Source organism: Lissotriton helveticus, chromosome 8 (genome assembly GCF_964261635.1).
Source record: "Lissotriton helveticus chromosome 8, aLisHel1.1, whole genome shotgun sequence".
NCBI lineage: Eukaryota > Metazoa > Chordata > Amphibia > Caudata > Salamandridae > Lissotriton > Lissotriton helveticus.
This window is the reverse complement of record NC_136069.1, coordinates 1,678,859,209-1,678,886,522: the sequence shown is the minus strand read 5'-3', so window position 1 is coordinate 1,678,886,522 and position 27,314 is coordinate 1,678,859,209. Positions and strand designations below refer to the sequence as shown.

At 47.4% G+C, this 27,314-nt stretch overlaps 1 protein-coding gene across 4 annotated transcripts in view; it reads left to right on the top strand.

Moving 5' to 3' along the window:
* LOC144773622 (transient receptor potential cation channel subfamily M member 2-like) overlaps positions 1-27,314 on the top strand; it is a 1,628,848-nt gene that overhangs the window by 1,385,332 nt on the left and 216,202 nt on the right. For all 4 annotated transcript variants that reach the window (XM_078658771.1, XM_078658770.1, XM_078658769.1 and 1 more), the window contains 2 exons: positions 13,438-13,524; positions 14,001-14,106. In XM_078658771.1, coding sequence (XP_078514897.1) covers positions 13,438-13,524; positions 14,001-14,106 — 193 coding nt within the window. The remainder of the gene's footprint in view (positions 1-13,437; positions 13,525-14,000; positions 14,107-27,314) is intronic.

The window sequence follows — 27,314 nt, the reverse complement described above, 5'->3', positions numbered from 1 at the left end:
CTACATAATGGCCTCGATTATTAGTCCAGGTCTATCGGACCGTAAAGGGAAAGGAATTCTTCACTAAGATGCCCACGCCCCTGGAGCCAGATGTAAAACCAGCGTGAGCAACAAGCTTGTACCCTCCTCTGTGCAGCGCCATACAACTCTTTCCCATGAGATGTGTTTCCTGCAGCAATACTACGTCTGGCAAGTGCCGCCTAATTAACTGACTCACCATATTGCGCTTAATCTTATCACCCAAGCCATTCACATTCCAGCTGAGGACGGAGAACCCCAGACCCCGTCTAACGGAAGCCATACAGCACACCAGTGAAGAACAGGAGATCCGAAGGCACCCAAATCAATCCCTGGTCACACAGAACAAACAAACCAACACACGAAAACCCCCAATACACAAACCCCCAACCCCCCACCTTGCACCCCTGCATGAAACAAATGCACATCCCCAACTCGCAGTGTGCCTGTCGCCCCCAACTAACTACAATTATCTAAAGGTAGAAAAACGGAGGAAGACCTTACAACAGGCCGCCCGCCACCCCCCACCCCAACCAACCACTGCCCCCCCATCTGGTAAAGGCACAAAAAAGAGTCACGAACAAAAGCAGTCCAGAGGCGGGGGGAAGAACGAACAACCCCTACCAGACCCTCTGCGCCTGTAACAGCGTTAGTGCAGCGTACAGTCTAAAACAGTTCACTGTTCCTCACTGTCCGTTCGGGCCTGAGCCCCAGAGTCCGAGCCCTCAATTCGATCCAGCCAGTCCGCAGCCACCTCAGGAGTGTCAAAGAACCAAGTCTTTCCATCGTGTTCGATCCTCAGACGAGCCGGATACACCATGGAGTACTTCATGTCCCGGTCCCTGAGCCGCCGTTTGATGGACATAAACCCATGCCGCTGTCTCTGCACCATCTGAGTGAAGTCCGGGAAGAACAACAGCGAAGCGTTCTCGTAGGCCAACGGGCCCGTGGACCTCGCCGTTTGCAGGATAGCGTCCCGGTCCCGGAAATTCAAGGCCCGGGCAATGATGGGACGTGGAGGCGCCCCAACCTTCGGGCGGCCGCCGGGGATCCTGTGTGCCCTCTCCACGGTGAAAAAGTTACTAAGGCCTTTTGGCTTGAGGTGTTTCAGGATGAGCTCCTCAGCAAAGAGATCTGGGGTCACCCCCTCGGCTCGTTCCGGGACCCCCAAAATGCGGACATTGTTGCGGCGCGCCCGACCTTCATACTCGTCGAGTTTCCGATCAAATTGATGTTGGGCCGCCTTAAGGTCACGCACTTCCTTCTGGAGCTCCGAGACATCCTCGAGGAGACTCGCCGTCTTAACCTCAAGGGTCTTGACCTTCTCAGTAGTCTTGGTGAGGTCTGCCCTGATGAGACCCACTTCAACCTTGCTCGACAGCGGATAGTCTTAAAAACTTCACCCCGGTCACCCTGGCCCATACCAGAGATGCCATTCTCTCGTGCAAATCCGGCTCCCCTTCCGACCCATGCCCTCCCAAGATCCTCCATCAAATCATTGATGAGATAAACCCCATCATCAATGACATTATCAACCTGTCTCTCAGGTCTGGATCCGTCCCTCGCTTATGGAAAAGGGGTGTTGTCAAACCGCTTATGAAAAAGCTAATAAATCCCCAGTGGACTTGACCAATCTCCGTCCTATCACCCTTCTCCCCGCTCTGGGAAAAATAACAGAACAATTAGTCCACAAAGAACATTGGCCCAGATGTAGGTAAAATAGATTTACCGATTTTTAATTACCGAATCCTACCGATTCGGTAATTAAAAATCGGTAAATCTAAGGGGTGGATATGTAGGAACATCCAGATGTTCCTTTTACCGAATCGGTAAATATCTGTATTTACCGATTCGGTAAATACCGACCGGTAATGCCCCATTCATTCCTATGGGCTTTGAAGCCCATAGGAATGAATGGGGCATTACCGGTCGGTATTTACCGATTCGGTAAATACCGATTTTGACAAGGGTGCAGGGGGTGTCACTTTGACACCCTCTAGCACCCCCAAAAAAGATTCGGGGGCCATGTGGCAGGCATACCTGCCCTAAGGGCAGGTCTGCCTGTCATATGCCACAGGTGTGCATGCACACATGTGCATGCACACCGGAATCGGTTTTTTACCATGAAGTTGGATTTCATGGTAAAATACCGATTCTGTAAGGCTTGTGGGACTCAGAAGAGTCCCACCTACATCTCATTGTTACCGAATCGGTAAAAATACCGATTCGGTATTTTACAGATTCGTTAAATTTACCGATCGGTAAATTTACCGAATCTGTAAAATATGTGGCCCTACATACCATTTTGTGAATCTCGGTCGGTAACGGCCGAAAATACCGATTTTCGGCCGTTACCGACCGACCTACATCCGGCCCTTAAATCCTTTCTGGAAACCCACAACTTACTTCACCCTCAACAATCCGGGTTTCGGCCTAAACATTCAACCGAAACTGCTCTAATTGAACTAACCGACACCATCAAAACGCTGCAAGATCAAAGGAAGAAGGCCATTCTGATCCTTCTTGACCTCACGGCAGCATTCGACACCATATCCCATTCCATTCTGATCGACAGATTAAGGGATATCGGAATCTCGGACTCTATCATGGATCAGATCTTTTCTCAGTGACAGGTCCCAAATTGTCGTCCTGGGCCCCTTTCAATCTAAAGAGAAAACAGTCTCCTCCGGAGTGCCCCAAGGGTCCAGCCTTAGTCCCCTTCTTTTTAATGTCTATCTCATCCCTCTTGAATCATTCGGCATAACTGTCACCTCATATGCCGATGATACTCAGCTGATCATCCCCCTAGACGACAACTCCAACAATGCTGAGCTCAATCTTAAACATTGCCTAACTGCTGTATTCCGATGGATGGACTCCAACCACCTCCGCTGTAACTCAAATAAAACAGAAATCCTCCCCATCGGAAAGAACGCCTCTTTCTGTCCTGCTCTCTGGTGGCCTGATAATTCTGCCCCCCCCCCCAGACCGTCTCTACCGCTAGAAATCTCGGGGTATTCTTCGACTCTGATCTTTCATTTGACCATCATGCCACGACCGTGGCCGGCAGATGCTTCGGCATAATCAAATCCCTCAGAAAGTTTTTTGACTTCCTCCCCTTAGATTCTAGAAAAACCGTAACAGTAGCCCTCATTCTTTCGCGCGTGGATTACTGCAACGGCCTCCTTGCAGGGACCAAGAAGTCCACCCTCTCCAAACTCCAAAGTGTTCTACATACTGCTGCCCGCCTGGTCTTAAAATTACCTCGCAAATCCTCAATCTCTGCAGCCCTAAAGACCTTACATTGGCTCCCCCTACACAAGAGAATACTTTTCAAAATTCTCATTGTTGCCTTTCGGGCCTACAACAAAACAGGCCCTGCTTACCTCACTAGACGTTTCCCACACTACAACCCGAGTCGTTCCCTCCGCTCTGCCCAAGAAAATCTCATGATCTCTACCAGGTTTAACCTGAAGTCTAAAGGAGGTAAAACCCTAAGCTCCCTGGCTATCAAAGCCTGGAACAGCATGCCCAGACACCTAAGACATCAGACTCTTGAGAAACCGTTCAGAAAACTTCTCAAAACATGGATTTTCAATCTCCCAGACGAATGGTCCAAAGCTTCCATTTAGCCTCCCTCCTTTACCCTCTGCGACCTGGCCTCAAGGATTACTCAGCGCCATGATGCTCCTTTCGGAGCGAACGCAGCGCTTTATAAATACCCCTCCAAAAAAAAAAAATATCAATAGCGACAGCGTCCAGTTTCGTGGTCATCGCGCCCAAGGAAGATTGGACCTCAGTGATAGCAGCCATCAGATCCTTCATGGTGGGTATCGTCACCGACCGAATCCCTTTCCGTACCCCCAACCGGGGTTTGTTTCAAGTCGATCGCAAAGGCAGGAGAAACCCACCACTCCTCAGTCGAGTGGGGGCAGGCCCTGCGTTGGTTGACCTCAGAGCAGGGTAGAGAGGGCCAAGACGTCCCGGCCGCCACCCGGATGCGACAGAATAAGATCCGACCAGCCACTTCCGGTACCGGAGGCCGATGTTGTTGCACTCCGCCCCGGTTGGCTCCACACCTGGGGTCCCGGTCCCCGAGACCACAGGCCCCAATTTTCCCAACGACGTTATTCGGTCGCCGAAGCAGCCAATCGATCCAGAATTTCACCTAGCGACTCAGGTGCTGGTCCCCCACCCGATGGTAGGGACGGGGTCAGGAGACTGTGCCGGATAGTCGGTCAGGATGTGGCGGCCGGCGGAGCCGATGCTCAAGCGGCCATCTTGGTCACCAGCGCGGCTCTCCCCCCTTTGCGTCCACATTTAATAATGATAACGGGCTGTATGATGCGCAATCACTCGGGTCGTTACCCGGTTTGAGGATGGCGACCAGTATCGCCTCGCGCATCGTGGGGGGCATAGTACCTGAGTCCGCCATACCCTCAAATAGTGCGAGCAGGGTCAGTGACATCGGTGCAAAGTGTCTGGGAAGCATTTAAATTATACATCAGGGGGGTCACCATGTCCAAGCACTCCGATGCTCCGATGAACAAAGCAGCCCGCCCCCCCCGGGTGCAGCCTGAACCGTCCCCACCCCATGCGGCGTGTAATTAGTCAGTCGGCCGCAGCCGGGTGCAGGACAGAAATCAATTAACTGTCCCTGTCTGAAGCGGAAGGAGAAACTAGCCGCCCGTGTCTGATCGAAGCAGCTCCAGCCCCCCCACCCCCTGGGAAGCCCGAGAGTAAAGAAGTCTACTGTGAGGGGCGGAGGAGGTGAAGTGCCGGTATACAGGCATCGCCAATGAAAATAGTGAGGAGACTTGCGTGGGGCCAAGAGCACCAAGGGATGGTGTGCGCCCACTGCCGCCGCAAGCGCGGGTGAAGAGACAGTAAAGGGGAGGCTCGCAGCATGAGCGAAGCTGCTGAGACCCCGTGCGGCCACAACCAAGGTAGAACGCTGCAGGACCTATGAACAGTGGCAGCAGAGAAGTACCCCGACCACGTGTACACTAACACTAGCATCTCCACATAGGGAATAGGGAATAAACAAAGTAGTAAAGCGCCTACCTAGCTGCAAGTGCCCGAACCCAGTGGGAAAAGTGATAAGGAGCAGCCAAGCTTAGTGGTAGGATTCAGCTGGTGTGTTCCTCAGAGAGGAAAGCAGGAGACCCACCGAGGAGGAGATAGCGTAAAGACTGCAGCATGTAGAAAGCTGCCGGTGCATTGAAGGAGAGCATCTAGTGGCCATCTCGCGCAACTGCACCCCTGAAGTAAAGGAAGTGCCCCAGCACTGAGACACTGGGAAAGAGTAATTAGGGAGCACAGGGGGCGGTCAAGCAGAGGCTGCTCCAGCGTGATTGAGTGAAGGAAGGCAACACTGGACAGTGAGAACTCCTTAGCACACGTTTTTATTTGATACTGTAAGTCTATTCATGTGTATTTCAACCAAACATTTATCATACAAACAATAACTGGAACATTAATAATTGAGATCCTTGTCATTCAGGGTTGTCCACGGGTATTATTTATTTCTGGAGACGTCACAGCCGACGTCACAGCCAACACGTGTTTCGTCAATCGGGAATGTAACCCTCGACTTTTTCAAGGCTATTCTCCGAAATGATTCTTTTTATTAGATGAGGTGATATTTCTGTTGGGGGACTTGTTTCTGTGTTAAAATAATCTTCTCCTTGTAACCGGAGTATCGGTTGTAGAAAAAGGGCTTCTTGAAAGAACTGCAGCAAAACTACCGCAGTGGGGACAGATACAGGAGAGCCAGAACGCGAGCAGCGAAAGCTGCCCTTTTTCTACAACCGATACTCCGGTTACAAAGAGAAGATTATTTCAACACAGAAACAAGTCCCCCAACAGAACCCTTTTGAGGGTTGGAAATATCACCTCATCTAATAAAAAGAATCATTTCGGAGAATAGCCTTGAAAAAGTCGAGGGTTACATTCCCGATCGACGAAACACGTGTTGGCTGTGACGTCGGCTGTGACGTCTCCAGAAATAAATAATACCCGTGGACAACCCTGAATGACAAGGATCTCAATTATTAATGTTCCAGTTATTGTTTGTATGATAAATGTTTGGTTGAAATACACATGAATAGACTTACAGTATCAAATAAAAACGTGTGCTAAGGAGTTCTAAGCATTTAAAGGCCTTGGCCGAAGTTAGAAGAGGAAGTGTGGTTCTCTTCACCTTATAGCACCGTCTATCATACAGAGTCGAAATACAGAACAGTGTATATTCCCTTAAAGCGCCAATACCTAGTATAATACCACCACTCTTGCTCACTGGACAGTGAGAACTGCCAAGTACATAAAAAAAAAGTGAGCATGAAACCTGCCATGCCAGAGTGACGCCAAATCGCTGCACAGCTTTGAGGTTGAAGGGAAGGCGCAGGAATGCGCCAGGAGTGCAGGAACTCCACACAGAGACAGTTGTGGGCAAGCTACCCAAGGCAGAGAACAGCAGCTACAATCCAGGAATAAAAGACTCAAGAGAGGGGGGGCGGAGATGGCTGCTTGAGCCGAGAGCTCCCCATCTCAAGTCATATCCTGCAGTTATCCTGTTCGTGTACAGATCGAAAGTCCTTTAAAATCGCAGAAAACCCTGAGTCACGACCTGGCGGGGATCCGACCCGACAGCCTGCCTTGCATTATTGTGAATTGAACTCTGAAGCACTCCACGGCAAATTACTCCACTGCACAACACCTGACCTATCATACACCATATCGCTGGGACTTTGGCTCGGTCTCGCTCTGCCCTATCACAGGGACACGCCCAGAATTGTTGCCATGGGGAGCACAGACAGATCCCAACCTAAGTTATCCTTTGACCCAAAGGGCACCAAGACCGGCGACACCGCGACGGGGAAGGATGCTAGGGAGCGCGAGCCGGTGGATGATACTTCATCGCGGGATCTCCGAGGTTTGCTGATAGCCATGGAAAAGGGCCTATAGGGCGGCATGGCCTCGCTGGGCTCCAAGATGGGCGCACTTTCCTATCGTATGGATCGCATGGCGGAGAGAATGGATAAGCAAGCGGAGAGGATGGATATGGCGGAGCGCCGAATCACGGAGGTGGAGGAAGCGCAGACCACTCTGGACACGGACAACAAACAGATGTCCAGGGCCATGCAGTCCCTACTGGATAAGACCGAGGACCTGGAGGCTCGCTCCCGACGCTCCAACCTACGCATTACGAGCCTGCCGGAGACCACGCAGACGGGGAACATGGAGCTCTTCGTTGAAAGGCTACTTAAGACTCTTCTTGGGGACTCTGCCTTTTCTGCGATGTTTGTTGTGGAACGGGCACACCGCTCTTTGGGCCCACGCCTGAAACCAGGGGCCCCTCCGAGACCCATAATAGCCAAATTACTCAACTATAGGGACCACGATACTGCGCTCCGGTTGGCGAGAGATGAACAGCTGCTGCAATTTGAAGGTTCTGCCTTTTCGCTGTTCCCAGACTTTACCGCTAAGGTGCAAGAGGCAAGACAGCAATTTGTTCCGATGCAAAGACAATTTCCTGAAATGGGTGCTGACTATGCAATGCTATATCCCGCGAAACTTAGAATTAACCGGCAGGGCAAGTCCTTAATCTTCACAGACTCTAAAGTCCTGCAACGTGCGCTGAATGATTGGCGAAAGGAGTCCAGACATTCCCCGACTAAAGAGTCCGAGGTGGCAGGGATCCCTCTGGATGAGCAGGAATGACACTTTGCCTTGCAGAGAGGTTCCGGACGCTGTGATCTGGCGACATGAAGCTTCCACATCACTGCAGTATGCTGATCTTAGACTCTGCGATCAGGGAACATACGATTGCTGATGGATATGTCACAAATGAACAAGGTGCTTGGGGAATCCCTACAGACTATGGTAGGCCGAGCATTGTTGCATATAGGTTGAGATCACACACATGTTATTGGAATATGGAGACGGGGGAGGAAGGGCGGCATGCTGAATAATTTCTGTATAAAAACGTGACTATTGCTTGCTACCTTTGCCCACGTGTGAATTACACAGACTTTGACCCACGGGCATATATTCATTATGTGTTGGAGAATGTTTGGCGCTGGGGAGGGAGGCTGGGGTGGGTTGGTTGGGGTAGAGGGAGGTTCGCGGCCTAGTTGGGGATGGGCAGGCAAGGGTGGGCTGGGGGGGAAGGGGCAGAGACATCTTCGGTTGGGGGGATGGACAACTGCATGTTTTGTTTTGGGGGTTGTTGATGGCAAGTTTCCACGCATTACAGTAACAGGCTTGTTCAGGAAGATGTATGTACTGATTCCACAAGTAGACCACATAGACCACATAGACCAGAGGTGTCAACGGACCTGACCCAGACGGAGAATATCTTAGACAGACTGACATTGATAACATGGAACGTCAGAGGCCTTAACGATCACAGGAAGGTTTGAAAAGTTCTGCAGTATTTTATCAGGCACAAGGTAGACATAGCACTCCTACAGGAGATGAACCTATCCACGGATAGTCATATACTTCGATACAGAGGCCTCTCGGGTCATGTGCATGCAGCAGGGTTCACAACCCATTCAAGAGGGGTCCTGCCGTGGGTTAATCTGAAGGCGCACCTGACGATGACACCATTGGGGACGATACACTATCACTAGATGCTACGGCAAGGGCCTAGAGTTCTGTATAGTAAACATGTATGTGCCCAATTATGACCACCCGGAGGGGACTTCAACATGACCAGACACCCACACATAGACAGGTCGGATGGCCTGGACCGGCGCCCTTCCACCTATGCCAGGGCCCTGGAGGTACAAATGAAGCGCATGGACAGGTGGGATATTTGGAGACAGTGATACCCCACGTTAGGAGGCTACACACACTATTCAGTGCAATTTGACATACATACACGGATAGACTACTGGATAGCCACGCAGTGTTTACTGCAGCAATACAGAGATGCAAGGTACTCCCTCGCACATATTCGGACCACTCACCGGTCTTGATATCGATAGTCACCCCGGCGCAACGTATATCGCCATTTGCTTGGCGATTTCCTCCCTATTCGCTACTAGACACCTCCTTCAAGGAGGAGCTGGCGAAGGACATTGAGTAATTTTTTGACACCAACGAAGGGTCAGTGACATCGGTGCAAAGTGTCTGGGAAGCATTTAAATTATACATCAGGGGGGTCACCATGTCCAAGCACTCCGATACACCAACACCTGGGTCAGGATCAAACTGGGATCCGGTACGCACCTCTCAAGAGAAATCAGGACCAGCAAAGGACTGAAACAAGGCTGTGTCCTATCCCCTATGCTGTTCAACCTCTTTCTTCCAGACCTCCCTGGCAAGCTAGAGACAGCCAAATCTCACGCACCACGGCTGGGTAACATCACACTGGCAAATCTTCTCTATGCAGACGATTTAGTCCTCATCAGCCGGTCCCCTATCGGCCTCCAACATCTTTTGGACACAACCAACGCGTTCTCCATAACCAACTCATTAACAATCAATTTAAATAAAACAAAAATCATGACAATGAATTATCACAGAAAACGGAACTTCACATGGCTTCTGGTCGGGCAGAGGCTAGAGCAGGTAGTCTCTTATAAATACTTAGGTGTCATACTAGATTGCAACGGCTCATTCAAACAACAACTAGAGGCCATCCGTCGGAAGGGCATGACATTCCACCTATCGATAAAGCCACTGCAGAAATCTCTTCCTGACCGGACACTGGGCCCTCTCCTACAGGTAATAAGAGCTCGCTTACAGCCAATGCTCACCTACGGCAGCGAATCCATGCATGGCAAAGACGCAACAACATTAGATAACACCATTAGTCGAGCATAAGGGCAATATTCCACCTGCCCACCTATTCATCGCCCGCTCAAATCCGCCTTGAATTCGGACTGCAGAAACAAACGGTGAAGAGAAGAGGCGTATACATAAAAAACTGGCGGAAAATCAGAGATGCTGAGCATGGATCCTTAAACGCCCACCTCTGGACTGAACTGTCTATTAGAGATAACTCACTAGCAAGGAACTACCTAATGGAATTACTGGAGACCTTAGGATTAACAAACCTATGGGAGTCATCAACCGACTCTGGTACCTTCAAAAAAATGGTGTCGAAAGTCACCAAGATGGTCTCATCTATTGAGGACAAAGCCACCCTAGCCAAGAGAGCACACGGATGGGTGGTGTTGAAAGGCTACACAGCTCTCAAACCACAACAGTATCTAATAACGGGACTCACACAGATAACAAAAAACAAGTTCCCCAATATGCACCTCGGCAAGATACCCATAACGCCTCACCTAGCACCCTGGAAAAGGGAAAACGCAGCAAATCGTTGCCGACTCTGTTCTTCTGGAAATGAGGACCTCATACACATTATCTGCATCTGCACAAACCTTCTGGACATAAGACGTTCCCTACTTCGGGCCCTATGGAATCAGAAGGGCATAACCAGCTGCAGACAGGCTGTGATGCTTTGTTTTAATCCCGAAGAAACGCAGCTAAACTGCAGGATAACAAATTTTTTTGACAGTGGCTAGTAGACTAAAATAAACAGCCACAGGGTCTACCGGAAGCACTAGCCAAACCAAAACAACTGCATGCACCTAGTCCCCCTAATCCTAAAGGACTGTATTAATCCAAATTGTGACTTTTAATATTTTAATTACGTGAATCTACCCGCCCCTTATAAGCTTTATCTTTTGCTATTGACTGCCTTTTATATAACTGTACGTTTTAAAATTGTGAGTTTTTATTAACTGTACAGTAAATTAAATCTGAAATCTGATCGTGAAGGGAAGAGTCTGAAGAGTCAAAATTAGTCGGACTAGAAGTAGAAAGCAAGGAGCCCCCAATTTCTCACTTTGATGTTAGTAGGTAAGGAAGTTCTAGTAGACGGGTTTAGCGAAAGAGAAAATGAATCCAAGAAATGATCAGACCACAAGCAAGGAAGAACCGAGATTAAAGAAATATCCAAATTAGCTGACCAAATTTGGTCCAATGTATGACCAAACATATGGGTCGGTAGATGAACCAGTTGTGTCAGGTTCATATGAGTGAGTAAATCAGAAAACTCCTTGGAGTGAGAGTACTCCAAGGGGTTGCCAGGCCAGTAGTTGAAATCACCTAAGATCACTATACGCAAGTTGTTTACTAGCAGATTAGCGAGAATCTCACCCACTAAAGAAGGGAAGGTAGGCATGGGCTGGGGAGAGACAGAAGTAGTTTTCATCACTAAGTAGTCAAACGCAGAAATAGTTGGGGAGGGCATTAGAGAAAATGACCACCTCGAGTGGTCACATCCACGGATTCACAGAGCACAGTAAGCTGCCACCACAATCTGTACTTAACCCAAACTTGGAGAGTAGTCCTCTGTCAGTGCAATAAGGGCACACTTGGTGTCTCCTTAGGTCACAGGACAGGTGCCGGACTTCACTCATGTCACAGGACATGTCCAAGACCTCCCTCATGTGACAGGACTGGTCCAGGGTCTCCCTCATGTCACAGGACAGATGCAGGACCTCTCTCATGTCGCAGGACAGGTCCAGGACCTCCCTCATGTCACAGGACAGGTCCTGGACCTCCGTCATGTCACTGGACAGGTCAAGGACCTCCCTCATGTCACATGACAGGTCCAGGACCTCCCTCGTGTCACAGGACAGGTCCAGGACCTCCCTCATGTCACAGGACAGGTCCAGGACCCCCCTCGTGTCACAGGACAGGTCCAGAACCTCCCTCGTGTCACAGGACAGGTCCAGGACCTCCCTCATGCCCCATTACAGGTGGTTAAGGACCTCCCCCATGTCATAGGACATGTGCAGGGCCTCCCTCATGTCACAAGACAGGTCCAGGACCTCCCTCATCATGTCAGAGGACAGGTCAAGGGCATCACTACGTCACAGGACTCATGTCACAGGACAGGTCTAGGACCTCCCTCATGTCACAGGACAGGTCCAGGACCTCCCTCTTGTCACAGGACAGGTCCGGGACCTCACTCAGGTCACAGGACAGGTGGAGGACCTCCCTCCAGTCACAGGACAGGTGGAGGACCTCCCTTCCATCACAGGACAGGTACATGACCTCCCACATGTCATAGGACAGGTCCAGGACCTCCCTCAGGTCACATGACAGGTCCAGAACTTCCCTCGTGTCACAGGACAGGTCCAGGACACCTCCCTCTTGTCACAGGACAGGCCCAGGACCTCCTCCTTGTCAGAGGACAGGTGCAAGACCTCCCTCCCATCAGAGGACAGGTGCAAGACCTCCCTCATGTCACCGGATAGGTCCAAGATCTCCCTCAGGTCCCAGGACAGGTCCAAGACTTCCCTCATGTCACAGAACGGGTCCAGGACCTCCCTCATGTCACAGGACAGGTGCAGGACCTCAATCATGTCACAGGACAGGTACAGGACCTCCCTCACGTCACAGGACAGGTCCAGGACCTCACGCACATCACAAGACAGGCACAGGCCCTCACTCTTGTCACAGGACAGGTCCAAGACCTCCCTCATGTCACAGGGCAGGCTTACGCTTCTGCACACACTTGATTATTGTGAGGCTTGGACCACAATCAAAAATAAGGATAGCAGAGAAGGCAGTCGTGCGCTCAGCGCAGGAGACCTTAACGTCCCAATGATTTATTTTGTACTAATGCCATTGTATGTCTCGGATTGGCCTCTTGCTTCACTTCTTTCTAGGTGTACATGCTCCTTTTTTCATCCTTTCACCATGCAAGCGCAAAGATTTGTTTTCACTTTATTGATACAAATAGCTGAAGAAGTAAAGCAAAATATTTGAGTCCTACTGTTATTTGTGCATGACGCTGTAGCTAATTGAAGTCTGTGACATTTGCTGCTCACTTACAATGATCATATAGCACAAGTTTGCTGAATATAATCCACATTTTCCTAGCTAGAATTATACAACCTTGACCTATTGTTGCTGCACCTATAACTATTATGAAGCACTTACACTGCAATTTTCTGTGAGGATTAGGTTGCTGCAAGGGAGCTGTGTTAGAGTAATGGGGCTAATGTGGAAGGGTTCCTATTGGAGGATTTCCTTGGGAACAGAGTAATGTTTGAGGAAATGGAAAGATTTAGGAGAATAAACATTATTTGTGAATTCTAAAAAAATTGCTGTTTTGGAATTATTGAGAGAATATATAAAGTAGGGTTGTTGGGGTGTGTCCTTCAGTTTTGAAATGTGGACTGGGAGTCAGGTGGGCAGGGAGTGTGGGATGTGTATGTTGATCAGTATCTGATCGATGCCAGGGCCAGACCTGTGCTGTGAGTTGCAATAATCTACTCTCAACAACCATCCAGTGCCGCTGCGGTGACAAGTGTATTCCTGAACACGCCACGTTGTGATGTTTGTGATGCGTGTGCTCACCACGACTTGCATCTGTATTTTAAACAGGAATCCAGAGGGACGAACAGGGGTGAAAGGGTTAGGAAGCCTGGTGAGGTATGGACCCAACCAGAGTCTACATATGGTCTTCACTCGGTAAGTTCTGAGCTCTTGTCTGTTCACATCTAAGATTGGACTTCATTGGTGACTGATAGTGCTGCTTTTATTGGGAGTACTGTTGGGGGTGTGACTGCACTGCATTAGAGTGACTTGAAAAATACTGGGTGCCCATTAAGTCATCAATTGTATCACTTGACACCCCAAGTGACCTTGAGTTAGCCCTGCCAACATTTCCCCAGAACCTTTAGTTATCCATACAAGATTTTAAAACGTGCACCCCCATTTGTGAGGGATATGGAGTTATGGTCAATGTATGTGTTTTAGATTGTTTTACTGATGCAGTACACACAATGTATTATAAATATGAGGCTGGCCCTAGATGCCCTATAAGTGCAGAGTCATTGGTATGATGATGGGCCTCAGTCGCTGAGATCAGTTCCTCAATAAAGTCTAATTGATTATGGTATTTTACTCACTTTCCGCAGTGTTGACTGGCTTTATTCTCATTACAGCTGGAAAAGAGACCAGGGTGGATCATTTGTCTGGAAGGACTCGAAGAAGGTGCTCGAGGTCCTCACAGTGAAACCTGAGGGATCCGATTGTTGGGAATTTCCAGGGGTAAGACTCGCGGGGGGGGGAGAGAAGGGAACGGTCCTAGAATGGACTAACTTGGGGGTTGCAGTAGCCTCTATCTGATAATCTGAAATGGAATTGTTGGAAGGAAAGCACTTCAGTTCCTTCTTGTGAGATGACTAGTTGAGGAGTTAGAGAAGTTTAGCTTCACTAGACACTGGGAGTAGTGGTGGCCTCCGAGCTGGGTAGGGTAGTCCAGTGGCAGGGACAGAGGAGGTTTCCACACATCTGAGATGAAAAGAGAGAATGCTACTAACGCACAGCTTTTTCATGTCATGCAACTTTACTATCCAGATGCAGTGCGCGCCCCTGTTAACAATCATTGAAATGTTTGCATGTGTGTGTTAGGGCCTCCATTGGATGCCTTTCTAGATCTTGAACACGTTTTTCCCTGTTCGAGTGACTGACTTTCATGTTTCAGCCCTTCTTATCATTGGTAAGCTTGTTGCATGTTTGTGAAGCCGGAAATGGTCCATGATACCAAGACTGGCTTGAGGTCCATTCAAAGCTTTTAAGTGTATTAATCCAAATTGGTTAACACTCTTAGGGGCATATTATCAAGGACTGCGGTAAAATTATCGCTGTTTTAACGGCAGGAAACTGCCGCTAAAACTGCGATAATGGGCTTGCTAATATGCGTTATAGAATTCCAATAGATGCCAAGGTTAGATGTGCAGGACATCTAACCTGGGCTTCTATTGGAATTCTATAACGCATATTAGCAAGCCCATTATCACCTACACAAGACCTATTGGTTTTGTCACTGTTTTATTTAGCTGTGCTGTACAGGAGAATGGCCGTTCTACAGCATGGCTGAAAGTAAAGAACAATTATTGGCCATGACAATTGGTCTCGCCATATTAATGCAGTATTCTCAAACCTCCTATTAGTAAAATCACAGAGTATGCAAATGCAAAAGAGTGTTTTGAAATACACAAAACCCTTTTTAGGAGTCAGAAATGTCTTTCCAGGTTAAAAAGTTGTTTTGCAACCCGATTGCAAACCATTGCTAAGATACCCACACCGGAAACATGGCGTAGAGAGGAGCAGGCTGCATGTACCCCACTGGATATGTAAACCTAGAGATCACTGCTGGCGCCGCTCTCACTTTGTTAAGCTCCCCAACGTTTACTGCACATGGCACAGAGGAGGCTTCAGGAAAATAGAGAGATAGAGAGGGAGAAATAGAGATATAGAATTAGAGTAAGAGTTTGTGAGAGAAAGACAGAAAGAGAGAGAGAAAGAGATAGAGAAGGTGAGAGAGAGAATATGGATTCATGGATGGATGAGTGGGTGGATGGGTGGTTAAGTGGCTAGCTGGCTGGATGGATGGGAGGATGAGTGGGTGGGTGGATGGTTGAATGAGGAGATGAAAACAGTGGTAGAGAAAGGGGAGGAAGAGTGTGAGGATGGGTGTAACATTTGTGCCACAGCAGCTTTTGTTCCTAATCCGGGCTTTAACCTGCCTCATCTAATAATTATTAGGCAGGTGATTTTGTTATTGTTTGCGAATGTACAGTTTCCGAAATGGCCTATTAGTATATAGGTCACATTGCAAAATATATACCCATTAACAAACGTGATAGGGCGTTATACCGGCCAGGCACACAATCGTGAGCGGCTAAAACGTTTCCCAGTTAATAAACATCAGGTGCTGAATGTTAAAACAGCAAATTTTTGGCCTTGTTGCTGAGCGTATGAAATAATCTGTACTGTAAAAGGGTTCTGACTATTTGCTCATTATCTCTTTGGCTTCTCTGCTGAGCGCGCATACTTGGTTTGCTTACGCAGAGACCGGACTGCTTATCCATACTAATATAATAAAGAGAGAGCCCAAATCTTTGAGGCGGGTAATCTCAGGAACCACAGCACCAATCACAACACCCAATACAGCGTTGGAAAGGGCAGTTGCAGCAGAAGGACATAGGCTATGCAGACACCCACCATATACATTTAAAAGGTAAAAGAACCGTGTCAGCATAGTAGTCCCTTGTGGGCGTGTCTGCATTGTGCTGTGGGCGTGTGCTGGGGGCGTGACTAAGCTTGGGCCGAAAATCCGTTCCGCTCGCGGATTTTGCGGATTTTCGGCAAATTCGCAATCCGCGAGATTCGCGAATTCCCCGCAAAATCCGCGAGCGGAACGGATTGGGTCAAAAGTTGAAGCTGACTTTTGTAACTATTTTAGAATGGCGCCGGCAAGCTGCCAGCAAGCTGCCAGAGCCATTCTCAAATAGCTACAAAGTCAGCTTCAACAGGAAGCACTGATAGATAAAGTAAAGCAGGTGCTCGAGTTGAAGGTCAAATTAAGTTACACAATCATTAATCACCCCGAGTTTGGGGTGATTAATGATTGTGTAACTTAATTTGACCTTCAACTCGAGCACCTGCTTTACTTTATCTATTAGTGCTTCCTGTTGAAGCTGACTTTGTAGCTATTATAGAATTGCGCTGGCAGCTTGCCGGCGCTATTGTAAGTGGGGCTGAGGGCAGAAGGGCACAAAGTGGGACAGAGGGCAGAAGGGGACAAAAAATGAGTGGGGCAGAGGGCAGAAGGGCACAGAAACGAGTGGGGCAGAGGGCAGAAGACCACAAAAACGAGTTGGGCAGAGGGCAGAAGAGCACAAAACCGAGTGGGACAGAGGGCACAAACAAGAGTGGGGCAGAGGGCAGAAGACCACAAAAACGAATTGGGCAGAGGGCAAAAGAGCACAAAAACGAGTGGGTCAGAGGGCAGAAACGAGTGGGGCAGAGGGCAGAAGACCACAAAAACGAGTTGGGCAGAGGGCAGAAGAGCACAAAAAAACGAGTGGGACAGAGGGCAGAAACGAGTGGGGCAGAGGGCAGAAGACCACAAAAAACGAGTTGGGCAGAGGGCAGAAGAGCACAAAAACGAGTGGGACAGAGGGCACAAACAAGAGTGGGGCAGAGGGCAGAAGACCACAAAAACGAGTTGGGCAGAGGGCAAAAGAGCACAAAAACGAGTGGGACAGAGGGCAGAAACAAGTGGGGCAGAGGGCAGAAGACCACAAAAACGAGTTGGGCAGAGCGCAGAAGAGCACAAAAACGAGTGGGACAGAGGGCAGAAATGAGTGGGGCAGAGGGCAGAAGACCACAAAAACAAGTTGGGCAGAGGGCAGAAGACCACAAAAACGAGTGGGACAGAGGGCAGAAACGAGTGGGGCAGAGGGCAGAAGAGCACAAAAACGAGTTGGGCAGAGGGCAGAAGAGCACAAAAACGAGTGGGACAGAGGGCAGAAATGAGTGGGGCAGAGGGCAGAAGACCACAAAAACGAGTTGGGCAGAGGGCAGAAGACCACAAAAACGAGTGGGACAGAGGGCAGAAACGAGTGGGGCAGAGGGCAGAAGACCACAAAAACGAGTTGGGCAGAGGGCAGAAGAGCACAAAAACGAGTGGGGCAGAGGGCAAAAGGGCACAAACACGAGTGGGGCAGAGGGCAGAAAGGCACAAAAACGAGTGGTACAGAGGGCAGAAGGGCATAAAAAACGAGAGGGTGGCAGGTATGAACCAGAGGGCGCATCACGGTTTCGGCCAAAAAAAAAACACGAAACACGCAAAGCGCCCCGCGAACATGCCAAAACGCCCCGCGAACAAGCAAAGCGCCCCGCGAACACGCAAAAATATAAAAAATCTGCAAATTCGCACAAATTCGCGAATTTTGCGGATCACGAATTCGCAAATCCGCAAATTCGCGAATTCGCAAAATTCGCCCATGCTTACAAACGGTGGGGGCATGTGGTACGTTCCGCCCTCATGCCATGTCTCATATTGTGTGCTGTGGGCGTGTGCTGGGGGCGTGGGTGTGTGCGGGGCACAGGATTACGGAAAAAAAAGAGCGTTGTGCCCAATATTTCATTGTTTTTTCTTCCCAGGTTCTGTACATTCCATCTCCGGGTGTCCACCCTGCTCCCTTTAAATACCCCTGCACCCCACAATCATAACCCACCCTTACTCCTTAGAATTACCCAACACCCTTAAACACTAACCCATCTTAACCCTATTAATATACCCTGTACCCCAAAACCCAATCTATCCCTAAACCCTAAAAATACCCCTGTACCCCAAAACCCAAACCTACCCCTGACCATTAAATACCCCTGTACCCCAAAACTAGCCCTGAACCCTTAAAATACCCCTGTACCCCAAAACCCAAACCTACCCCTGAACCCTAAAAATACCCCTGTACCCCAAAACCCAAACCTAGCCCTGAACCATAAAATAACCCTGTACCCCAAAACCCAAACCTACCCCTGAACCCTAAAATACCCCTGTACCCCAAAACTCAAACCTAGCCCTGAACGCTAAAAATATCCCTGTACCCCAAAACCCAAACCTATCCCTGAATCCTTAAAATACCCCTGTACCCCAAAACCCATACCTACCCCTGAACCCTAAAAATACCCCTATACCCCAAAATCCAAACCTAGCCCTGAACCCTAAAAATACCCCTGTACCCCAAAACCCATACCTATCCCTAAACCCTAAAACTACCCCTGTAACCCATAACCCAAAACTATATCTGAACCCTTAAAATACCCAAACACCCCAAAACATACACCTCAGTACCCCAAAACATATACCCCTATACCCATACTTACCTTATCTAAACATTAAAAAAAAACATTCTTTTATCATTCATGCATTTACAACGAATTTCGTTGTGAATGTATGCGTGGTAAAAGCATATAAAATGTAATGCCATGCGTTATAATGGCATTGCGGAGTCATGGTACTTTCGTAATGAAAGTATGCGGAGTGATGGTATGCGGAAAGAAAGTTGCGGAATAATGGGTGTTTACCCTCCCCTGGTAAGTACATTGGTGGCACGGCGGCCCACATCTCCAGCAACATACTCATATTTTTTTTTTCACCACTGATTTGAAAAATGCACAGGTCTCTCTCATTGATGGCCAGCACCGACATACACTTTTAGACACACCTCCCGCCACAAGTTCTAGAATTGCGACCTTTGGAGCTGGGGAGCTACGTTCGAATCTCGACAGCAGCTCAACATCCTGTGATTCCAGGCAAATCGCTTTGTCTCCCTGTGCCTACCACAAATGAATGTGTTCTTCTGTAATGTAAATTGTGCTCATGCCATGTTGTCGAGTTCGCGCTATATAATATTGCAAGGAAAAATAAAGTAGGGAAACTCGAGTTCACACACTACTGAACGCGCACTCTTAAGTTCATCAGCAGTGCACTGTGAATCGAAGCGTTTCACATGCCAGTCACAGATAAGAAATGCTATCAAAACGAAATCCTACAAAACAATATACTACTGGCCGGCAGCAATTCATACCCGGACAACGTCGGGACGGGCTGCTAGTAGCACTATAAAGTGGAAAGGGGGGGAGCAGTACTAGTGGCCAAACTGTCCAATTATTTAAAATGTAAAATAATATATGGTGTTCAAAGGTTTAATGTTGTCTTCAGTTCTTGCTGTTAACCCACAATTACAGGCTACAGTAACAATCCCCATTTTGGCGAATCCAGCACACCACAACGTGCAACAAAACAGGCACTGCGTTAAAACCAGAGACACAGAGAGACACTGCCATGTAATGTTAAACTGGGAAGACAAAGGAGAAAAAGATGAATTGAGACTTACACAGTGATTCGCCTCAAAGCCAGGCTATGTCCCCTTCCACCTCTCCTGCTCCTATGCGGGTGGCAAACTAACAGAGCCTAGAATGCAGCTTCAACCCACGGTCAGCTGTTAAAGTCCTAGCGAGGATGCCTGGAGATAAGCAGACTCCTTGAGCACCAATAAGACAAAAAAGCCCCCAAGTGCCCTCTTTCCATCCACATTAGAGTACAGAAAGATAAACACGAACAAAACAGCTCCAGCATGCAAGGGTAGCAACAGACACGGGCGGGGGGACAGAACGCAGAGCCCTTACCTCATCCAGGCTCCTGCCACCTCGGAGAGAAAAGAAGCGAGTCCTATTAAGAAATAGATGCTGAACAGACGGACCAGCATTTCCGCCCGTTACACTCCAGTTAGCAAAGGACGGCTCAGTGTGGCTGGGAGCTGAGGCAGGAAGCGCAGAGCAAGGGAAGTTTGGGAAAAGTGCGCGTCTGTATGTGTGGAACATTGAGGAGGAGAGCGAGGCAGCGGATGTCATGATAAATGTTAAGAAAACATAACTGCTGCCCGCTCAAACGTAAAGTGGGTGGCGCGCCCATAAGAGGCGAGTGTGGGGGAGTGGGTCGGGTGATGTCAGCACTCAGCAGGAAAGAACGATACTTCGTAGCAGGCAGCATTCTATGCAGATGATGATCATTAACTGTTTACGAGCAAAACAAAAGTAGAAAAACATTTTTTAAAGACTCACTTCGGGTGAATGTGTTTTGGACTGAAAGCATATTCAAGCATAAACAAACAAAAAAAAGCGCCTTCCCGTGGCCGCATATCTAGGGCACACCTCTCCCTGCAGCCTGGCGGCGAGGGGGAGGTGGCGACAGCAGAGAAAAGGATAAAGGATAAAATGTCGGCGACTGGCAAACACAAGCAGAGGCTCCGGGAAACAATAAGCATAGAAAGCAGGAGCCGCTGCAACAAAGTGTCCGTGAGCCGACCACTGATAGCGCAATCAAACCAGTTTGTGTCAAAGTAAAAAAAGAAAATGATAAAAACTTGCACGGAAATAGAAATATAATGCTTGGTGTGCAGTGCAGTTATGTGCTTCTGGTAGCCTAAAAACAAAGTAAACTAAACTAGCGCTTTAGAAAACACATGATAAGGGAAATGCTCTGCCATCGGAGACAAAAAAAGCCTAAAAAAAAGTCCAACAACGCTCCCGTATCTCTTCAGACCACGAAGTAATACCAGTAAAGGGACCTATAGCTGTAGGCGTAAACAATCTCCAAACGGAGGGACTTGAAGAGTGCTTGCACCAACCAAAACTTGAACAGAACTCGGGCGGTTTAAGTGACACACGAACAAATGAATCAAACGTCCGAGGAAAAAAGAGGCGGTTACCAACATCACATACTGTAGACAGCATATCTCGTCGAGACAGCTCATGCGCTGCCTAGGCGAGACCTCAAAACAAGCGATATGACACAGAGCGTTTACCATGTCATAGCACCTTTGTTTTCTTTACTTGCAGCCATGCTGCACATTATTCTGCTGTATACCTTGAATAAAATAGTACCATTACAAGTACTGAGCAGCAGGTCTGAATGAACAGCACCTCATTCAGACCTGCTTGCCGATTCTCGGTAAGTCCACTAAGTTTGCTACTCGACACAAATTGAACAGGTTGCACTTAGATTCGAGTCAAATACTCTTCAGCATAGCGACATCTAAGCCTGCCTGTAGAATTTGTCAACCACCCTAATATTTTCCTCATTTTCGGACATATCCTCTAGGTTTCCTTGATTTCCTGCATCTTGCTGACAAATTGATATGTTCGTGGATTATTGACCCAGTGCCACCTTCAATATGTAAACAACGCCTTCCTGACAATTTAAAAACCCTCCCTCTTGTACCCACACACGTTTTTCTTTTCTATACTATAACACGTGTTTTCCTCTCATTTCTTTCAATTCTGTAGGAAGCCTCTCATTCTGTAATAGGCTCTCCGTTGAAATCACAGAGGGTAAGCTGTGTGTGTTGTTGGTGGTTAAATGCTCATGAGTTTGATTACGCTTTCAAGCAGTTTTACATGTAGGTCCTATGTTCTTCTGTTTTTTAGAATTTTCTTGGCCCTGAGGAGAATCCCCCCTGAATCAGGGATTCGAAACGCGTAGGCCCTTGTTATCTGGTCTGCTCTAGACATTCAAGTGTGGACTTACACCACATTTTGAGTCAACTTCGAGTACACAACCTTTATGATATGTTTTTTGAGAATGTGTATTGTTATTGATTATTTGGAGTGTACTGTCTTTCATAATTAGTTTTGTAAAGATTCCATATAGACCAAGAGAGCAGTCCCTCTTTCTGTTCCCCTCTCTTTCACTTCCGAAACTGGTACATTTGTTAATCCAGTGATGTGGAGTGCTTGGTATGAATGCATGTATGTAAGTTGAATGACTATTATGCCTGACTGAGTGTTGATGTGTTTATATCTCTATTGCGCTGTGTCCAAGTAGTTTTTTTATATGAATATTGTGATTAAAATGATCTATTTGTCATATTTCCCAAATTATCTTGAATAAATAGCTATTAATTAGCCTAACCCAGTTTGGAATAGTTTTTCTTCTCTGGTTGTCAATTGTTGCTTGAGATTTAATTATCAGTTTTGGCATATCTTTTGTTACATAGTTTTCAGTGCTCAGCCTAACTGATTAGAGCCAGCTCATCTTTGTTACTAGCTAACCTCTAAATGAAGCTGTAGACTGCTGGACTGTCAGAATAAGAAGTCTGTGCAAGACTTTAATCCATCTTTTCCTTATTATTACTTACCAGGAAACTTTTCCTTATCATTACTTACCAGGAAACTTCTAGCACCCTCTTCCTAATCCATCCTTCATGTTGTCATTCACTGTTCTTTTTCACCCTTTGCCATCGCCCTTCTCTCCACTTTTGTTTCCGGCCCTACCTTTACCAATCTCTTGTTCTACCCTTCTTTCCTCTTAGTCTGTCCTAGCTTCATCTTTACTTTGACTGTTTCACTCTCTCCTTTCTCCCTCTCCCTAAATGTGCTCATCTATAATATTTCCCTCCCCTCTCACCTCTTTCCCCTCTTCTCGCCTCAGTCAGTTCTCACTCTTTCCTCTCCCCCTCTCAGTTTGTGTCTACTCCCCACTCTGTCTCCTATTTCCGTTTGTCTCTGTCTCTCTCTCTGTCTTTTTGTCTCCTCTGCTCTGACCTCTCCTTTTGCCCCAACATAGAGGGTAAATGAATTGTTTCAACGCAACTTTGTCAAAATCCTATTTTCCTTTTACCCATTTCTAGTCATACATTTCTTTAAATGTCAAGTTATTTCAGTCCTTAGTGTTGTATTTCTCAAGTTCCATCACTCTTCTCTGTGAATATCACCCTCCCCATTCCATAAACGGATGGAATGTCAGTAGCATGGAACTTCCAATCGACATCTGTCGTGTCACTGCACAGTTTTTAAAGCAAGAAAGCTGGCACTATACTCCCCCCTCCCCCAACACCTAGCTTTACTATCTCGATTGTTGTGGCCTGCAACAAGGGTCTAAAGCCAATGTCCCTCACCATAAATGTTGTATATAGTCAGGGCTAAGTTACCTGCGAGGCCTTGTATAGGGGAGATGCACCATGCTGTGCCTCCTCTGCCCGCCAATTGTGATTCTGCCCATGACAATGGACCGCCCTGACTTTGGCTTGCTGAGAGTCACATTCAAGCTGTAGTAGCCTTTCAGGTAGTGCCCCAGCCGGAAAGTCAGCCATGGTATGTGGATCCTTCATTTCGGGGCATATTATCAACGATTTGCGATGATTATCGCAAAGCTCGCTTAGCGCTGTTTTTCTATTGTCGGCTATCGCTGGATTTCCTTGCCCTGATAGCGTGGTATTACAATGCGTATCGCAAAGGCGATAGGAAATCCAGCGATAGCGTGAGAATTCCATCAACATATCAACTGTGCTAATGAAAAGCTTGCTAATAGGCAAGTGTGTACTTAACCTAACAATCCACCCCCATTGACAAGATGGTCAAGACAAGTTTTTACTGGTGTTAAAATCCAGCGATAAGTGCGACTTTTCTTATCGCTTCGCGGGCATTGATAATAGGGGGAAGTTGTGTTTGCGACTGTTTCAATGGAGTTTAAGTCAGTAACGCCTACTTTGCATGTCATTAGTGATATATATCCCTGACATGCAAAGTGAAGAAAAGACAGCTGTTAATTCAAGGAAACACGCGTAAGCGTGTCCCTGATAATGGAGCGATATTTAAATTGATGCTTTTCGGACGGAAACAGCTTCTAAAGCACCAAAATTGTGCTAGATCATATGCCCCTTCTACTTCTGTATGTCCTTGGGTGGGCCAGGATCTGTCGGATCTTCCTTGGGTGGGTGTGGCCCACCCTCTGGAACTGGGCCCGCTAATAACCAAACATATGCCAGGCCGGGGGTCATGCGTGACTACACACACCTCTCAGGGGTGAACCATGAATGGGAGAAACCTCCAATCTCAGAGTCAAAAAGAAAATGGTTTTTAAACCGTCAACAAAACAGGCTATTTTTCTCCTCTAACTAGGCTCAATTAAAAAGTGTTCTTTTTTAATTTTGTGCATTGGAAAGGTTTACATTAACATTAACTATCTTGTTGTGACCCAAAGGTTGACTTTTGACCACAGGACACAGTAGTATGGTCACAGGCCTCCATATTTCTTAAAATCTTGAATCGCTCTAATCTTCCATTCATTTCTAAAATGCCATTGAACGTACTCTAGCAGTGCGCAGAATACTCTGGGATCCCAGCATGAGGTGGGCGTGTCTTCCCAGGAAGCAAACATCTGTTTCAGCGAGAAGGGACGTTCACACACGACGCATGGTAAATGATACGTTATTTTATCCAACTAGACGGAGACCCCGTGCAGTATACAGGCAGGTAACTTAATTGAACATTACCCGTCTGAAAGCGTAGTAAGACCAATAACTCGTACAGCGTATTAAATGGTGCCTATTATGTACAAAACAAAAATAATGCGATCTTGTTTTTAAAGTTACGGTGCACTCTCAGCTGCAGCTTGAATTGCGGCGTTGCTCAGACAAAAAAAATAAACTTCAGCGGCAAGAATAATACAATGAACGTGCATTCACAAGAAGTATTTTACTGCCTAGTTGTATATTCCTTACTGGCATCATTTTATTTTTGCAAAACACAAACTTTTTTACAAGTTTAAACATGCCCTGGTTTGCAAAGGAGGGACACTCTTGGCAGCAGTCTCATTCTGTTATGGGATCACTTTTATGATGGTGCCGGGGTCTAATCCTGTTCAAGACCAACCCCGAGGTTAGTTTATTCAGTTGCATCAACGATTGACTTAAGCCCTGGACATTACTGTACATAGTAGCAAGCGTGGGCTTGTTAAACAAGCATTTGCAATGCAAATTGGTCTCGCATTTGTGAGATTTAGAGCTACTGGCATTGTAAATGACAATTTAATGTAAATTGTTTTTTATACCGCGCGACTATCACTCCATGGAGCCTCTTGGCGCCTATACAGAACAGAGTTGATGTAAATTCTGGACGGCTGCTTTCAGTAGTATGACAAGAATACTCATATTAGGGCTCTAGCGCTCGTGTCGGGGAGACTAAAAATCCAGGTCTTCAACGCCTTTCTGAACTCAGATTCCCGTTCCATAGCACGGAGATGTGGGGGGAGTTTATTCCATGCTTTGGAACCTAGGACTGGCAGGGATTTGCCACCCCTTGAAATGAGTCTGAAAGTCGGTATAGCCAACAGGTTGGCATTGGAGGATCTCAAGGTGCGTGATGGATGGTATCGGGAGAACCTCTTTTGTATGTACTTTGGTCCTTGCAAATGAAAGGCCCTAAAGGTAATTACCAGGACTTTAAACAGCACCCTTTTGACCACTGGTAACCAGTGGATAGTGTTCAGTGCGGTAGATGCTGAGGATTTCTTAGGCACCTTCAGAACCAACCTGGCGGCTGCATGCTGCACCATTTGCAGCTTGTGAATAACCGCCTTGTTGGTTCCCGCATATAAACTATTACAATAGTCGAGTGTCGATGTTACGAGTGCGACCTCTACCATTTTCCTGGCTGACAGTGGGAGTAAGTCAAAGAATTTTCTTAAACCCTTAATGACATTGAAACAGGTACCTGCTACTGACAGCGCCTGTTGTTTAAATGACAGGGAGGCATCGAACTTGATGCCTAAATTACGTGCCGCATTAGTCGTGTTTGGCGGTACCTCCGCGTCTTCAGGCCACAACTGTTTAGGGATAAAGTCATTTTGCGTGCCTAGCGGCAGAATTTCCGTTTTTCCAGTGTTGCACTTCAAATGATTCTTTCCCATCCATTCCAAAGTGGCCGTCAAGCAGCATTTAAGATTTTCTTCCCAGTCCTTAGTGTCTTTATCAAGGACTAGGATAAGCTGCGTATCGTCCGCATACATGATCACGTCTATCCCAAAGGACGATATAAACCTAATCAGAGGGGTGGTGTAAACATTAAAAAGCATCGGGCTCAGGCTAGATCCCTGAAGCACTCCTGATGTGAGTGTTTTTCCCCTGAACAGAAGTCACAGAGGGTAACCACTTGCCGCCTGGCACTCAAAAAGTTCCTAATCCACTCCAGTACCTCTCCCGCTATGCCAGATGTTGCTAACCGGTCTATCAGGATGGTATGTGAGACCGTGTCGAAGGCTGCCGACAGATCTAATAGAATCAGTACAGCCTTCCTACCCTGGTCCATAGAAGTACGTATAGTGTCTGTGGTAAACAGGAGGGTTGATTCTGTGGAGTGTTGGGCTCTAAAACATGATTGATTTGGGTGCCAGGCGTTGTTTTCCTCAAGGAACTTTGTGAGCTGTCTGTTCACAAATGTTTCTGTTAATTTACCTCACACGGGAAGCAACGAGATAGGTCGGAGATTAGACAGAGTGGTGGGGTCTGCTAGTTGTTTTTTCTGCAACGGCTTAACCGCCGCAAGTTTCCATTCTGGAGGATTAATTGCAGTGGGAAGTGATGCATTTATGATATTATTGATTATAGGGTTAACAGTGTCCACAAGAGCTTGAAGTAGAGTAGGGGGGCATGGATCAAACGGCGATCCTGACTTGATCGCCAGTATGGCCTGGCGGGATTCCTCCAGACTGATAGGTCGGAAAGTCACCATACTGATTGATTGTGAGCTTAGCACGCTCCCTTCTTTTGCTGTTAGTATTTTAGGGATGACAAAGTCTCTAGTGAGTGCCTGTACTTTGTGTTAAAAAAAGTCCGCTATGGTGTTGCAGAGTTTTTCAGACGGGGGGATTCCTGCAATAGTATTTTTGGGTTATTAAAACCATTCACGATCTTAAAGATCGATCTTTGTTTATTATTAGCTGCTTCTTTTGCTGCCGTGTAGAAATTAGTTTTGGCCTCCTTAATCAATGCATGATATTGTCTTCTTACTGTTTTATATCTACAGCGTTCCTCATCTTGGTAGTTTTTTCGCCACCTACGTTCGGAAACTCGCACCTCTCCTTGTTTATCTTTCAGTGTGTGGTTAAACCAGGGGGCGGA